The sequence below is a fragment of the Haliotis asinina genome, chromosome 15 (assembly GCF_037392515.1).
Source record: "Haliotis asinina isolate JCU_RB_2024 chromosome 15, JCU_Hal_asi_v2, whole genome shotgun sequence".
Taxonomy (NCBI): domain Eukaryota; kingdom Metazoa; phylum Mollusca; class Gastropoda; order Lepetellida; family Haliotidae; genus Haliotis; species Haliotis asinina.
The window spans coordinates 32526086-32541584 of NC_090294.1; the positions used below are offsets into that span (position 1 = coordinate 32526086).

At 39.4% G+C, this 15499-nt stretch overlaps 1 protein-coding gene across 2 annotated transcripts in view; it reads left to right on the forward strand.

Annotated features, from left to right (window-relative positions):
* Positions 1-15499, forward strand: part of LOC137265819 (SH3 and PX domain-containing protein 2A-like) — a 131748-nt gene that overhangs the window by 69201 nt on the left and 47048 nt on the right. For both annotated transcript variants that reach the window (XM_067801281.1, XM_067801282.1), the window contains one exon: positions 5254-5371. In XM_067801281.1, the coding sequence (XP_067657382.1) occupies positions 5254-5371 (118 nt within the window). The remainder of the gene's footprint in view (positions 1-5253; positions 5372-15499) is intronic.

The following is a 15499-nucleotide window of genomic DNA, read 5'->3' on the forward strand; positions in this document are numbered from 1 at the left end:
GACCTTACTTCACAGTATCTATGCTGATATTGCCCAACAAAAGATCCTTAAGAATAGAGACCGGAAGCCCCCACCAAGCTGCTGGTCTCTCTGTGGACACATTTTCTTCTACCACCAGTTTACAAGCATTGTCTTGATCATCTATGGTGTAATATGATCTGTATGGACTGAAAGAAAAGAGAATATTAGAAAAACATGTAAGAAATTGTTTTAATGTTACTGAGAATTGGATAAGGATGGCCCTATAATTTGTCTTTAGCTTTTTATCTTAGCGGCATCCTATGTCACAAGTCACATGATATAATGTCGACAAACATTATCAGCTAGCAAACGTTGCAAACAAAGCTTGAAACTCAGCTCATTTACCTTGTGTCCATAGCTTTATAATGAGGTCAAATAAGTATTAGGAAAATTCATGTGATTATTCACATACAGATATTTTTTGGTTATTCTTACCTTCCTGATTTCCATTATTGAAAACTTTTCACGGAGCATGTTGATGTCACCTAATTTCAGGAAATTTGCATGTTGACCTCTAACCTCTTCTTATGGCGAAAACAAATGAGAAATACGATCGTCGAAAAGAACACAGAGTTCATGTAACGGTGGGATATGCAAGGTACCTATGTATGCTTCGTCTTCCATCACATTGATTACCAGTGGGAAGTTTTCCAGTTTTGCATTTCCAAAGCCTCAGAGCTATTTACCTGCATTATGAAACCCACCAGAGTTACTTCTTTGCAGATGACCGCATTCAGACTCATTCAGATGCTAGATTACATTTCCTCTTCCTGTGAGTGTGTCAACTAAGGTGGCTCATCGACATCAAAAAGTCGAAACTAGTTTAGATTCAAAAGCTCCAGTTAACTGGGGCAGTTTTCACCACTTGATTTGGGTAGATGATACAGCAGTCAGTTCCACTGGCGCTCTGACAATTGGGGACCATGTGAGAGTGGCAAGTCTTTTTGGGCCTGCCTAGCCTGCGTTCTCAGAGGGCAATATTTCAGCAGGCAGATGATCTTCATATCAGGGCTCATCACAAGTTAAGTTTGAAAACTCACAGCATGTTCCAGCTTCAAGGAAGCTAAAGCCATTCTATGTGTCTAGCAGTCTTGTGCCTTTGGTCACAAAAAACTAGGTTTCTGCTGCGCCATGGAGTCATGGTAATGGTGCCAAAACCAGATGAGGGTTGTGTACACAGCATCTAATTGATCATTATACCCACTAACCTCTACTCTCTAGCAATCATCTTATGTTGAGTATTCACATGCAGGAATGTTGTTCTATGCGAATTCAGTATTTCCTTTCATGAGTATCACAACTGACTGACTGTGAAGGAGGTCATGACGTATGAGTTGGAAAATGTTGATTAGAGTTACCAAACAGCTCCACCTTACACCTACATCTGTGTCTGTGGGAGGCAGTTATCTTATCAATTAGGACAAATTGTATGGATAACAACTTTCTTATTGCATGATTGTGTCGTTTCGGTACAGATTCTTGTACCGTTGTCAAGCAGGAATGATGCTTAAAATCCAGAACTTGTATATATATATATACTAATAAAAACAATGAGATGACATAGTATACAAAGAAAACACAATGGACAACCGGAGCAACATAATGCCATGATTGGAGAAGCAGAAGGCTGGAGAAGCCAGTAGTAGACAAAGGATAGTGAATGGAAGCCAGACATGTACAAATAAAGGGGGTTACAATGAAGGAATTACAATGGAGGATGAGATGTTTATACAATTGATTGGGCTTGGTAGAGGAGTGCATCGTAAGCAGATGGAATGAAATATCCTTGGTCACGGTTGTTGGCTAGGATTGTGATGTCATACCCCTCTATTTGATGATTAGGGTCTTTGATGTGGTCTGAGATGGCTGATTTGCTGATGGGGCCACAAGGGTTAAAAAATCCCCTTGCCCAATGCCCGGAACAACTCAGTTTTCATTTTGGACAATCAAGTAATGGTATCTTACTTGTCTGTGGACTACTAGATAATTTCCACTTATCAAACTAGATTCAAACTGCAAATAATCTTGGATTTAATTTCATATCTGCTCTTAATGAAGCTATTATAGTTTGCAGTAATAACAAATTAGAGCTAGTAGAGAGTGAAATTATCAATCTTCGATAAATAGTCCCGTAAACAATAACATCATGCATTGTGTCATAAAATCAGGGCAAGTGGAACATTAGTCAGGACAAGTTACTTTCCTGAAGTCACTTGCCCTGTGGCAAGTGGCTTTTCAACATGTTTTGGAACCCCTGGGGGATTTAAAACTCAGAGTTTACCCTGTCTCTTATGTTTGCCATTTTCTTTGCCTATAAATCAGAGTTTTCCTTGTCCTTTACCACTACCAATGTCATTGTCTACAAATACGCCTCTGAACTTTGAATACACTGTATGGTTCATGCAAAACGAATTGAGATCATAGGTTATGAGCTGTATTGAAGCCTTTTGACCTTGTCAGTGAACCCAGTTTCTCTGTGTCTCACATTTTACATAATTGTTTGTTTTTTGTGACTATGACAATTGGAAAATATAATAAAACATATGCAGGATTTGCTTTGTCATGAGATTCTTCTTTTTGCATGTGAATTGTTCTTTACAGTGGTAGGGAAGCAATACATGTAAAATCACGAGCCTGTACATAACACCATACACACATAGGAAACTTTCGTAAGCAGGAGAGCACATGCTTTGAGAGTAGTATGAGTATACGAGTAGTACAGTTAAGAGATGGGCTGCTTTATTCAAGTCTGGATGATGAACCATGGTGTGGACAGCCATCTATAGCCATTAATGAAGAACCAGTAGAAGCTGTGGAGAAATGTCAGGAGACTATCACTTATGCCTAATACACTGATGTACTCCAGAGACTGAGAGCATCTATCAAAGAAAAGCGTTGTAGTTTGTTGAGGGCTTGAGTTCTGATTTCCATGACAATGCTTCATCTTACAACTCTTGATTGGTGAAGACTGCAGTACATCAATGTGGCTTTGAAGAACTGCTCATCCTCCGTATTCACCTGACCTGGCCCCAAGCTACTTTCAACTATGTCCAAAATTGAAGGAACATCTCCATGGAAAACGCTATGCCAGAGAAGTGCATTGCAATCAAGGGTGATTATGTGGAAAAATAAAATATTAAAATCTGACGAGATGATTTGTTATCTGTGTTAGGCTAAGAACTTTTTGACCAGCCCTCACAGAGCAAATTTGCTTTCAGTACACCAAGTTTTTATTGGACAACACTTGTTGGAAACTTTCAACTGGTTACACAACACCCGTTTCAAATACCCTATATTATCTCAAGAAAATATTCAAATGACGTTGTATAAAGTACACTCCTCCAATGTTTGGATGGAGGGCCACAGACTCCATTCAAGTAGTTTTGACCAATAATGTCAAGCAAACAAAACATGAAGTTTGTTGATGATTAAAATGCTATTTCCGTCTCTGAGGGATTAGTAATTTTTTATTGTTTATTTAAATCTATAATGTAGTCATGACAGAGTTATCTCCCTTTCAGTTCAGTTTGTTTACATCCAGCATCATCTGTTTGACATCATGGATTACATTCTTTTCCTCTCCTGTGCATCTTAAATAGATCTCAAAAGTCGAAGATGTTAAATATAGAAAATATTCCAGCTTAGTATTTGTAAACAGTTTCATTTATTCACTTGTTTTTGAGGGTGAAAAAATCAGTATGTTCACCATGTCTTGGAATGTTTTCCATGTTCAACACTCACTCCTTCTGTTATCTCTTTGCAGAAGATAGGTTAAGTTTGCACATAAATAAGTATGATTTGTAATTTTACGCAAAAGTCTATTTTTTCAATACATGTCCTACCTCACATGATGGACACCCACCTGACCAGCCTCATAATAGGGAAAACAAGACTGTATCTGGTTCGACAGCAGGTGTGGTAAAACAGGGTTTTACAGGTTCTCTAACTCGTTAATACTTACATGTGCTAAAGAGAATTGCAGCTCGTGTGTATTCCGGTTGCAGTGTTGAGTGCTTCGGATATTTCCTAGTTCACTCTGTCAGTCCGTCAGTCAGTCCATCAGTTCGTCTGTTGTGGCCACATGTTTTAGCTATGCAGTTGGGTGTATACTAGGAGCGCTCTGATTGGAGAGGTATCAGTATTGCAGGCTAATCACTGATAGCCTAACTTTCTTCATCCAGGGTAGTCGCTCAGGCTGGGTATATAGGCGCTACAGCGCCTGTCAGTAATGAGTCCGTGACGACCAGTAGGTGGTTGGAGGTGAGAGCTCCCCACTCTGTATCAGAATGAAACACTTTTTCCACCCCCGTCTTAATCTATTTGTTTAACAATAAAGTTATAATTGTTAGAGGTAGTTTAGTCCAAAAAGTGTGAATGGATTCATTTCTGCCGGCGTCGTGACTCCATGCATTCCCACGTTGAGTTGTGGCAGTTAGATGTTTACTGCAGAACCTAGTCGAGTTAGCATCAGTTGTGACACAGTTTGTAGCAGTCGTGAGTTGTTGTCTCACATTGAGTTGTAGCAGTTAGTTGTTTACTGCAGAGTCTGGTCGGGTTGGCATTATAAGTGACATGTAGAAGTTGTGAGTTGTTGATGCATGTTGCTGTTTTATTCAAGTTGGCACCAGATGTGACTCTTGAATATTATCTGTGAGACATTGTGTCAGATTGGTGTATTTACTGCAGAACTTAGTCAGGTTAGCATTAGATGTGGGAAGTGTATGCTTACTCGCTTCTGTGTGATGTTTTCGTGCTACTGGTAATGCAAAGCATTAACATTCCTATAAGTGCAATTATCTATGCTGTGTTATTATTATAAATATTCTTTGCTAAAGCTGTATTGTGTTCAGTTGTCGTTCATCCCGCAACAAAGAGTGGAAAGAACCTGAGTCAGTGGTACGAGCTTGGCCATTAGAGTTTCTATATAACACCTTTTAAAAATACACAACACAAAGTCCACTGATGGCCAGACTCGTCCTATTACACAGGGAATGAGTTCAGCAGGGGGTCACATGGTCAGCCAAGACCAAAATAAATACTTAGCACAGATTTCTTGTGACTGTCTACAAGAACAGTTGGTCAGCTGGGGTGTGCCTCTGAAAGGTAATATTAGAGTCCGGAAAGTATTGCCAAAGGTCATTTCTTCTCAAGAAGAAGAACAAGGGGAAGGTGCACCACATACGGTAGGCTGAGTATTATGAATATACAATCTTTTGTAAATTTATTTGACAGAATGGAAGTACATCTGTATTGAACCATTCCAAACTGAAAGAGAAGATGAACTGTGTTTAGACCGAGGATCTGTTGTTGAAGTTATGGAGAAAAACCTAGTTGGGTGGTGGTTTGTCAGGTAAGTGTTATATGTTAAATACATACATTATGTGAACAATGTATATATTAAACAAATTGAGCATACTTGTAATTTTCTTACATTTGTCTAAATTTTCCATTTTTTTTACTTCTGTTTTGATTCTACAATGGGTTAAACTAAAGGCTCTAAAATATTGTTTTTGAGACATTTGCAATGGCAGTTAGAAATGTCAATACAGGAAAATGGCTGAAAAACCATTTCGGATGGTGCCATCTGCAATGTCTGTGGAGAGTTCAACCAGAACCACAAGCACAGACCACACCAGTGATGGAGATACCTGTGTGGCTTTACCATGCATGGAAGAAGTCATACATTCAGCATTGAGGGACCCCCCTATTCAAAAATAGACTGAAAAATGAAGTACCACAATCATCTTTCCAAACTAAAATCTCAAAGGAATTGAAACACAGCATCAGTTTAAAGATGCGGGCCATCTAAGCCATTCTACATTACCAGGCCTACCACAGAAAGCTTTCCCACTGTGCAGAAAAACACAGAAAAGCCTACATTAATCGTGGAAATAGCAACATAAACACAATATCTTGCTAATGAAAACAGTAAAAACGGCAGCTATAAATCGCTAAAACTGGAGCAAAAAGCAAAAACCCAAGATCTTCAATTTTGCACATGCACACTTGGAAGAGGAAGTTTTAACTGCATGTTCCCATTTTTGAGTTTGAACAAAAGTTACATTACCTTTTTAACTCATTAAGCCCAAGAGACTCTTCTCTACTCAACACCTGGAACCCCTCACTGATTGCCTGGCTTGCTAGGCTGGGACTAATTAACACTAATCACACCTGATTTCCCTGGCAGGTTTCGGGGCTGACATGAAACTGTCTAGTTGTACTGATTAATTTTGTCATAAAGATATATGTTGAAAGAAAGCAGGTGTGAATACATAGCATGCATTGCAATGTTTTTTGTAATTTTATTGCAAGTTTCTCTTCTAGTCCTTTGACGGCATGTACACTTATATTTTATCAGCGTATGCACATATTCTTTCTAAGTGTAACAGGCGTGGTTTTGATGTTCGTTACCTTCACCCAGTGACAGCTGAGTTTGAGAAATAATAAGGTAGGAACAAGATGTTAATCAACCTTCGTTGGACTTTGCGTTGTGTATTTTTAAAAATGTAGTGTTTCAGGCTGATGTGTTCTCTACTTTCAAACTCAGTAACCAGTTCGTTAATCGGGCAAGTAGGGAAAATAACAGAAACAAGCTAACAACTAACAATAATTTATTACAAAACAGAATATGCAGAAAAATGCAAACAAAAACTTAATAATTGATAAGTGACACACTATTGCATCAACTGGTTGATTCAGATAAGTTAAACTTGTACTTTTAAGCCACCCCTAAACCAACCTTATACAAATGTTACCCAAAAACTATAAATCCTAGTTCGTTTCCTACACCTAATTTTCTCCCAACCCAACCTAACACTAATAGAAGAAACCTAACAATGCATGGCCTAGTCTACAGTTTAATGATCCACTCTTTAAACGGGGAGGGAATGACCCTGAAACAGGATCTGAGGGGTGATTTTACCTGATGTTACTCAGTTGACCGAAGCTAGACAACTGCATACGGAAACGCAGGTCACTTATATAGCACTCTAGAACAACCTCTGACATGGCTCAAAGTTCATCTACTGATCACAGATGTTTCCGCCAATCAGAGCCTACCCACCATATTTAGCACCAACCATGTGGCCTACCCAACGTATCTAGCGCTACGATGGACAGTCACCCCGGTAGGAAAGTTATCCCGTAACAGACGCAAGTGAAACAATGTGCTACAAGACTAACCAATACACAGCTACTCTATACATGGTATGTAATGATGAAACATACATTTATGCAACCCCATGCCCCGTACTTATGATAGAAATTAACCCAGATTTTCTACAGTAGGTAAGAGATGTCATTGTGTGAGGTTCAGTTCTACAAAATATCTCTGACGACATACATTAAAAAATTTACTTACATACCTTATTATCTTTTTACGAAATTAGCATTTTTATGATAGGTTTCAACTGTATGTTGATTATTTTAAGGAAAGTACAATTACGCTAGTCTGTGACTAACACAGAGCACTTTTATAGCTTGGCGCTTTGTTATGTATAGATTTTATGCAGAAAACAAATGTGATCATTTGAACATATATCTAAAAAATGTATACTGCATATTCTTTGCTATAGACATAAAACAAAGAGTGACGTGATAGGGTGTCATCAAATTTCGTTAATGAAACTTTCGGTATCTCAACTTTTCAAATTACTGGCTGGCCATTTGTTATTTCTGACCAATTGTATCGTGAGATACCTGTCACAGAGGAAAGGACAAGTAATGGGGTGGGGGTGAAATTTCTGAAGAGCATGTTTGGTCACTCAGCGGCTTGGATGGAGATTGATTATTGGCTATATTGTTGATCAGTCAATATGGAGGGTTTCGGCTATATCAACTCATGCTATTATGTAACAGTTTGTGTACTGTAAACATAAATGAACACCATACATTGTCATGGAACATACATACTAGTGTTTCTCTATAGGTAAAAGAAAGTGAATGAAATCGAACCATTGATTAGAGATAGTGTGTATTTTCATATACAATTTATGCAAACAACTAGTACATTTAAGATAATGGTTTGCTGTACATTAATATATCCTACTCAAAATAATCCAAGGAACACCTAGTTTTTTTATGATAAAGAGAACACATATGATGGGATGAAAATGAATGTTACTGGTGGTTATGGTCAGTTTATTGCAGAAACTAATCAGATGAATTCAGATCAAACACAAGCAGTGTATGGACACAGTGCATCTTCTAATTTGCTAGGAGTCAATCCCCAAAGTCACAGGAACTAGAGTTCTCTATTACCACCATCATCTCATCGATGCCACAAGATTCCTCAGAGTGCCTTGAGGAATGGCAAACCACTCTGGTTGCAGGAATTGCAACAACTGTGCAGCGTTTATTGGGGCGGATGATTGACCCTTACATGTTACCCCAACATGTCCCACAGGTGTTCAGTGGGCGCTAGATCAGGTGAATAGGTCGGCCATTGCATATTGTTGACGTTGTTTTGTTGCAGGAAGTCAGTGACCACTCTTCCACGGTGTGGTCGTGCGTTATCGTCCTGCAAAATGGCTGCTTGACCAATGGTGTTTAGGGCTGGAATAATGAGGGGTTGCAAAATCTCATCCCGATACTATATGGTAGTCAGATTCCCTTGGATGTGATAGCGAAGAGTGCGATGACCATTGCTGAAGCCTCCCCACACCATAACTGACCCTCCACCAAACCTGTGTCGTTCCCTAATGTTGACATCAGAAAACCTCTCACCTGGACGCTTGTACACGTGAATACGGCCATCATTGTACTGCAAAATCTAGACTCGTCAGTGAAGAGCACATTGTTCCACTGATGCCTATTCCAATGCAAATGGCATCTGGCCCATGTTAAACGTTTGACTCTGTGATGTGGAAGCAGTGGTGGACGTACAGCTTGACGTCGTGACCTTAAATTACTCTCAAGCAGACGGTTCCTGCTGATCTGAGACATTGACGTCTGCATTTCGGAGGAGACTTCTAAGGGTGTTTGCAGTGACAGTTCTTTGCCGCAATGCTGTGATGACGATGAATCTGTCCTGTCTTCGAGTTGTTATTCATGGATGACCTGGGTGGCGTTCATGGACTTCACCAGTTGTCTGGAAATGACCCCATAGTCTATGAATAACTGAGAGTGAAACATTAAGTCTTCTCGCTGCTTCATGTATACTGTTAGCAATGCTTAGACGGTGAGGTTGAGGTATTGGTTTTAACATGTGACTAATCTGTGTTCCAAACGTTGCTTATAAGGTGAATTTATGTATGATTTTTAGGGAGATTTGCACTATCACGTGCACTGGATGGTTTGGGTGTATTCGGGAGAATAAGACCCACGGAAACTTCAATTTGAAACTCAAAATTGCGGAAAAATGTGTACATTCTAACCTCAAACCCTTTAAAATTCTGTTAGGTTATCATCCTAACATAACGTGACCTTTAAACCCTTACCAGTTGTCGATCAAATGAAGTCATTACTTTTCACCCTATTTCTGTAAATTTTCCAGCATATACTACCGACAAGAAATAAGGGAACTAATGAAATAATAGCGAATTTGAAACTGCTTTAAATATCCACTAAATCAATTTTAGGTGTCAAGTTTAATATCGGGTGTGTCCACCATGTTGGGCAACACATTCATGGCACCTTTATTGCGTGCTGTTAATCAATTTCTGGATGGTTGCCCGTGGTATTGCCCGCCATTCCTCTTGGAGAGCTGCACCAAGCTGTGCCAGGTTGGCGGGTCCTGGGTCCCTGGCGTACACCCGTCGACCAAGAACGTCCCAGAGATGTTCAATTGGGGACAGGTCTGGGGACTTAGAGGGCCAGTCTAATGTCTGGATACCTTCTTGTCGGAGATAAGCGGAGACAGTTCGGGCCCGATGTGGTCTGGCATTATCATCTTGGAATACAAAATTTCGGCCGATAACTCTAGCCAATGGAGCCACAACAGGACACAATATTTGGTCAACGTATCGCTGACCAGTCATGGGTCCGTTAATGATGACCAAATCTGATCGTCTGTCATGTGTAATCCCACCCCAAACCATGACACTACCACCTCCATATCGATCATGGTCAAGAATTGCTGCTCTGGCATATCGCTCCCCGCTCCGACGCCAACAACGTTTTCTGCCATCTGTGAATCGTAGGCAAAACCTTGACTCATCAGAGAACATGGTGTAACACCAGTGGCGCATAGCCCGTCCCTGATGCTGCCTAGCCCATGCCAATCTTTGGCGCTTATGGTGAGCTGAAAGGGTGACACCCTTAAAAGGCCGTCTTGCTTTCAGACGAGCTTGATAGAGTCGGTTTTTAACGGTTGAGGTTGAAATGCGTCTTCCAGTGAGTGTGCGGAATTCTCTATTGATGGCAGGGGCCGCTTTAAACCTATCGCGTAGAGCAATTAACGTAATGAGACGATCCTGTCGTGGTGTCGTTGATTTTGGTCTACCACACCCAGGTCTCATTGCATCCTCACCCATTTGACGGTACTTATCCCACAGGCGTGAAATTACACTTTTTGATTTACCCATCTGCCGGGCAACTTCACATAATGATGTCCCCCTCTCTATCATCCCTACAATTCTCCATTTTGTCGCTTCACCGAGATACTGCCTCGGAGGCATTTCTGTCAGTAAGTGTCAATCTCTATTGCATTAGTGATTGCGACTTCTCCAGTACATTTACAGGAGTTAACTTCTGTATGCACGTGTAGCACGTGCTGGGCATGCATTATGCGCAATTCCATTGTCATTGGATGTTGCGTTTGGGAGATACACCACGATAACAGACCCTGTCACAGTCAAAGTCATCTACATTCAATTTCTTGGTTCCCTTATTTTCTGTCGTTAGTATATCAACCAAGAGCATCTGACCCAAAATTACCACTGTTCCTTGGATTCATTTGAGTAGTATATAATCTTGACCTTTTTATGAATGAATATCCAAACTAGAGTACATGTATTACAGAATTCACGAAGTGACATGACACTGAATTATTTATTGAATTGTGTAAACTTGCTGTTGAATCCCCCATAATATTTATGAAGATATGCGCACCTATGTTTATGCTGAATGCAAACAAGGTTCATAAGATTACAAATGTGCATGTATGCATAAACATTACAGAATTGGGGGCAACTCCATAAGGCAAGTTGTCCAATGATACAACAGCACATCTGTTAATTTTACATTTGTCACAGGACAAGCCTTTCAACAAGGACGTAACTATATATGCATTCTGCTTGAAGCTGTTATTTCAAGGTTGAAAGAGGTTATATCTTTACCTTATTGATTGAATGATTATATGCATGTGTGAGTGAGTTTAGTTTTACACATCAGTATTCCAGCTATATGGCGGCAATCTGTAAATAATCGAGTCTGGACCAGACAATCCAGTGATCAACAACATGAGCATCAATCTGTGCGATGGGGAACAGATGACATGTGTCAACTAAGTCAGTGAGTCTGACCACCTCATCCCCTTAGTCGCTTCTTACAATGCGCAGTCACCTTTTATTGCAAGCATGGGTTGCTGAAGACTTATTCTACCTCTTGACTTTCACAGGTTATATGTGGTTGTGTATGAACACCTTAACTGATATACTATTCAGCTTTTATTGACAATGGATCAACAGAGACGGAGTTCATCGATACATCTGATAATTACATTGGATTTGATAATTACAGAGATCAAATACAAATGATTTAAATAAAGTTCATGTAAATTGCTGACAGTTCAAATCAACATCAAACTTTGGACAGCTTGAAAAAAATGCTTGAAATCCATTCTGAATTACCAACTTACTGTGGTTTATAACAAACGTAGCAAAAGATTTCTTTGTTGTCATAACACTGACATGTTTATATATATTCAATGCAAATGCGCAACTTATCACGTTATATTCGATTAGGTATCGTTATCAACTTCAGTCTAATCTATTCGAGCTTGAAAGTATAATTTATTTCATTATATGAAACAAGACAATGAGTAGTATTATTAATGGTGGCACGGGAGCACACTCAATATAAGCCATATAATTTAAAATGACTTGGATCTAGACCCCTTTTCAAAACACTCCAAAACACAAAGAGACAACCCATTTTCATTCACTCAAGCCCACTGTGGGGGTTGCCTCCACTGTGAGCCGGCCTATTTCCTAGACTAAACAAATGTTTAAATGCAAATCAATCGATACCAGCTGAGAGCTGGGTCAATACAGTGTGCACGCGATCGATAAAGTGACAGGCAATTAGAGAAATGATTCACATATAGTATGAACCCTGTAACATGACTACAGTGCGTGAGTTGAAAAAGTGAGCATGTGAACATGGTATGGAGGGGTGGTATTCTCGTATGAGGAAGTCAGAGTTACAAAGTTCATTAGGGATTAGAAACAAAAAACCGGCTACTATGAAAGAGAGACCTGTTGTTTCTTGCACACGACACGGTCAGAGGTAAAACTTACAAGTATGCCCTGACAGTTGTAGACGTAGCCAGGAAGCTGAACCCTTGACCACGAAGGATGCGACAAAAGTAGCCCGCTGATTGGAACGCATATATAAACGCAGCCCGCTGACGTGGCCCTCTGTGTTGCAAGTCGACCCAGGCCGGAAAATTCATGGGTGCCGTGTCACAACTGCTAGCTAAACACACCACAAGTTAACGACTGTTGCGGCTGGTGAATATCGAAGCCAAGCCATAATCGAGAGATTCAATCACTCCTTAGTCGAACCTTTTTTTTTGCACACCAATATTCACATGCCTTGCAGTCGGCTGTCCACCGGGGTGTGGGGCGTCCCCACTGGGAACCAAGCAGAGAATGGGTAGTGCAACTTCCATGGTGGTTGATTTTGTGAATTGTGAAACAACTAGACTCCTCAGGGGTCAACGCAATACATATGAATCTGTTGTAGCAGAGGCAGCAGCACCCCATCATGAAAAAGAACAAAAAATTCCGGATTGTGCACTCATTAGATATTTATATCAACCAGGTGAGTCTGTGCGGCCTGTAGTTTTTCTATAACTATATTGTGTTGTTTTCACTCTGCTTCTGTCTTCTTCTAGCTGCGTTTGACTCTTTTAATTGAGAAAATAGGAAATTACTCCCTGAAAATGCTAGGGCATTAACTCATTAAGCCCGAGAGCCACTTCACTGCTCAACACCAGGAGCCCCATGCTCATTGCCTGGCTGGCTCTGGCGAGGCTAATTAAGGCTATTCACACCTGATATCCCTGACAGGTTTCGGAGATTACAAGAAACTGTCTCGTCATACGAGCAAGTCCTGATTGTTTAATTGTTTAATTGCGTTGTAAAGGTAAATGTTGAAAGAAAGCAGGAGTGAATACATGTCATATATGTAACGTTTTACGTAATTTTATTGCACTTTCTCTTGTAGACTTTTGGTGGCGTGTGCATGTGTATTTTCTTAACACGTTTGTATTCATTGTATGTAAAACATACTTAAACAAATTGTCCCTGTCATATCATTGTGTGAGGTTAAATTGTTCAAAACATCTGTCAGTGGCAGAAGCATTTACGCATATGCCTAATAATCTTTTATGAAAGAAGCGTTTTCGCTGATATGTTGCTAGTGTATACTGAATATTTTAAGGCAAGTACTAAAAAGCTAGTGTGTGACGTACGTGGAACAGATTCACGGTTTTGTTGCTTTGGTTCATCTAGATTTAACGAAGAAAGTATACGTTATCGCACAAACATACATGCATACAAATTGTATAATGCTACTCCTTGCACATACATAAGACAAAGGGTCGTGGGATGGGCGTCATCAAAGTTCCCGAATAGGATGTTTTGTATCTCAGCTGTTCAATGTAGTCCCTGATTTGTTATCTATGACCTATTGTATCATGAGATACCTGTCACATAGGAAATGACAGGTGATGGGGCCTTGGGCTAAATTTCTGAAGGGCACGTTTGGTCACTAGACAGCTTGGATACAGATTGACTATTGGTTAGATCGTTGACCAATCGATATGCTAGATTTCGGCTTTATCAACTCTAGCTATCATGAAAAAGTTTGTGTATCATGAACATACATAATCGTAAGGATGCCTGAAATGTACACGTAGGACTAACAAACACTTTGACGAGTTTATTTGTCCTTGAAGCGCTCAAAGCGCTACAATCCGATTATTTTTACCCCAGATAACCCAATCCAAACATTGAGTAGAGAAAGTATTTATTTACATATACATTTGGTGCACACTACTTGTACATCAAACATAATGGCTTGCAGAACATTTCAATATAATCTGCACTTTGTAACGAAGAAATATCATAATTCAAGTACATGTAATATAGAATTCAAAAAAGTTACACGATACTGATTTATTGTGATGTATACACTTGTAGTTGAATCTCCCCAAATATTTATGAAGATGGGCATACTTATATTTGTTTTGAAAGGAAACGATGTTCAGAAGATTGACAGTGGGCGTGACTCCACAAAGCAGGTTGTCCAATGATATAACAGCCCATTAGTTTGTTTTACACTTGTCACGGGACAAAACCTTACCCAGACATGCATTCAGACTCGAGGCTGTTATTTTGAGGTTGAAAGAGGTGTTCATATATCTCATTTAGTGTTGTCTGATTGAATGATTATACGCATCAATTCCCTAACTGATATATTATCCTACTTTTATTGACGATGGATCTGATACACATGATAATTACATAAGATAATTACAGAGATCAAATACAAATGTTTCTTACACAATGCTTATGTAAATTGCATTGAAAAATCACATTTCAAATCAGCATGAAACAGCTTGAACAAAATACCCCAGTTACCTTTGTATGGTTTATGTGTACTCTATATGTATATTATGAGTAGATGCAAGAGTTATCACTTCATATTCGATTATGTATTATTGTCAACTTTAAAAATCCCAAATGAATTAGGTCTAAATTAGTAACTTGGTTTATTTCAAATCTACATGAACATGGGTGTAATACAGTATTGCTGTTTATTTCTACAATTCATTTTATGAACTATTACAATGAATGATTGAATGATTTAATTTAGAAGAAGGGTTTGTAACCTTGTCACCGTTAATTCAATCAATGTGCAAACATAGTATCTTAGTATTCACTCCAAATGACGAGTAACAAACATCCTGTGTAACATTACCTCCTGCAACAACATCTCATAATCCCCTTTCTCGCAGACATGTGTTCATTTGCCTGTATAAGCCCCCAACGTTGCAAGCAATTGTTATCAAAACACATTAATAGTTCTTCTGATTAACACAGAAAGTAACCTCTCTCGTAAGAAAAGCTAATCTTTGATCATTACTGCTAAATTGATTGAAATTATAGGTACAGTACGAATTTAAAATGTAAAACGCATATGCGAGTCTCTTGCTGAATGAGAGGTGCTCTTCATAACCCCCAATACGTGGCTCTCGCTGAATAAGAGGTGCTTTTTATTACCCCCAATACACGACTCTTGCTGTGAGAAG